The following is a 2,271-nucleotide window of genomic DNA, read 5'->3' on the forward strand; positions in this document are numbered from 1 at the left end:
TGGAGGTGAGCAAGAATTTTGCACCACTATATAATAACAATAACATATTCAATATGATTGTGTGAGTGAAATTTATATAGGCGCTATATATATATATTTAAGGACACAAAAACAATTTTCAATAAATTCATGGTTCAAAATTTTTTGCACCAGTATATAATAACAATAACATATTCAATATAATTGTGCGAGTGGAATTTAGATAGGCTTTATATATATATATTTAAGGATACGAAAACAGTTTCCGATAGATTCATGGTTCAAAAAATAATTTTCCAAAACAAATTTGAAAAAAAATACAAAAGTAAAACTAAAAATTATGATAAAAAAAAAGTATATTAACAATAAATAGTAAAGATAAATAAATATAAAAAGAAACAAAAATTATACTACGTACTAAAATTGAAGATTAAGATAATTTTAGCATAGTAATAATAACACTGATCTATCTATCTATATATAGATGTTCTAGACTAGAACTCTAATCTACCACTAGAAAAAGAGATAATTTTTACTAACTACTAACTGTCTATCATAATTTTTAACCTATGCTATCCTATATTTGGGTTAGGTCCAGGTAAATTATTTTTTAAAATTAATTTCCCAGTAATATATCCCTAGTTACGCGTGTTAATTAGTAAAAGTTCGTTACTTAATAAAAATTAATAAAATATACTCCAACCCTTACTGATTCATGAGATTTTGTATCTTTTAATAAAAGGCCGCTAGACACTCTTGTCTAGCGCATAAATTGGAGTAAAAAATAAAGTAATCCCTAGTTGTTGTATTAATCCTAGAAAATAAGCACCAATCATATACAAGGAGGTGGATTGTCATATCTTTGACTTCAAAATCTTAGCTGCTTAGAACTGAACCTAAAATTAATTCCAAAAAATAACATCTGACAACTAGTTATTTTTGCAAGGATTATAGTCACCAAAAAGTAAGCTTAGCTTCTTCTGTCATATTATATTTAATCATCTCTCTCAATTCTTTCTCAATCTACTTTTACCTCACTTGTAGCTTATCACCGCCTCTCACACCTCCTGACTATGACATTTGTACTCCTCTTCTTCGGTACATATTCAAATCATCTCAGTTCCGCTTCATGCCTCTTATCCACCGAAAGAGCTACTCCCTACCTTATTTGTATATCTCCGTTCCTAATCTTGTTACTCCTAGATAGTCAACACATCCATCTAAACATCCTCACCTCTAATACCTTTATTTAGTGAACATCTTGACTAAACAACACTTTACGCGTACAACATAGTCGATCTAACAACCGCTCTATAAATCTCAACTCAAGCATTACTTATACTTGATTATGAAGAAATAATATATTCATTGTTACAATTTCCCTACACAAAGCACCTAATATTTTCTAATAAAATTAAAAATCTATTGATCGATAAAAAAATGGGACCTAAATCATATAGTACATAGGTTCAATAGCTTCACGTTGTAGCCTAGCCAGCAATGTAATTATCTTTTTAAAACCAAATGATTGGTTCATTTAATGTCCTCGCCACTTCCCCAACTGCTCAAAAGGCATAACCATGCATACAGCCTAGCACATTTTAAACCTTAATGGCTTCCACTGACGAGTGATTACGCCTATATATACCTTCATAAACTCTGAATGAGGAAGTGCACAAGTAACCTGACATACTTTCATAAACTCTGAGTGAGAATCTTTGTGATCATAGTCATGGGTTCTTCTTCTTACAATTGGGTTGTAGGGTTACTTCTTTTCTTGATCATTTTCTTGGAAATGAGTGCTGTCACATTTGGTGATGATCATAGCCTTGAAGAGTCAAAGGTGGGTTATAATAACGGTTGTAGATATGGTAGGAGAGGTTGTGCTGGACGGGGTGTACATAGTCCAAGGAGAGGTCGAGGAGGTGGTGGTGGTGGAGGAGGAGGAGGAGGTGGAGGTGGTGGTGGTGGTGGTAGAGGAGGGTCAGGTTATGGTAGTGGATTCGGAGCAGGATTTGGAACAGGAGGTGGTGGTGGAGGTGGTGGTGGTGGGGGAGGTACCGGAAATGGTTATGGATATGGTGGAGGATTTGGAGCCGGAGGTGGTTCTAGAGGAGGAGGAGGTGGTGGTGGTGGAGGAGGAGGAGGAGCAGGAGGAGGGTCAGGCTTTGGTAGTGGTTTTGGCGGGGGTGGAGGGTTAGGAGGATTGGGAGGGGGAATGGAAGGTGCGCGTGCTGGAGGAATGGGAGGCGGATTTGGTATGGGCATTGGTATAGGAGTTGGAGTTGGAGG

The 2,271-nt window shown here is 35.9% G+C and overlaps 1 protein-coding gene across 1 annotated transcript in view; it reads left to right on the forward strand.

Moving 5' to 3' along the window:
• The first annotated feature begins 1,774 nt into the window (after positions 1–1,774).
• The window catches only part of LOC125877228 (glycine-rich cell wall structural protein 1-like), an 8,977-nt gene continuing 8,480 nt past the window's right edge, over positions 1,775–2,271 (forward strand). Inside the window, exons 1-2 of the mRNA XM_049558575.1 lie at positions 1,775–1,904; positions 1,992–2,237. Of these exons, the coding sequence (XP_049414532.1) occupies positions 1,775–1,904; positions 1,992–2,237 (376 nt within the window). The remainder of the gene's footprint in view (positions 1,905–1,991; positions 2,238–2,271) is intronic.

Source organism: Solanum stenotomum, chromosome 9 (genome assembly GCF_019186545.1).
Source record: "Solanum stenotomum isolate F172 chromosome 9, ASM1918654v1, whole genome shotgun sequence".
Lineage (NCBI taxonomy): Eukaryota > Viridiplantae > Streptophyta > Magnoliopsida > Solanales > Solanaceae > Solanum > Solanum stenotomum.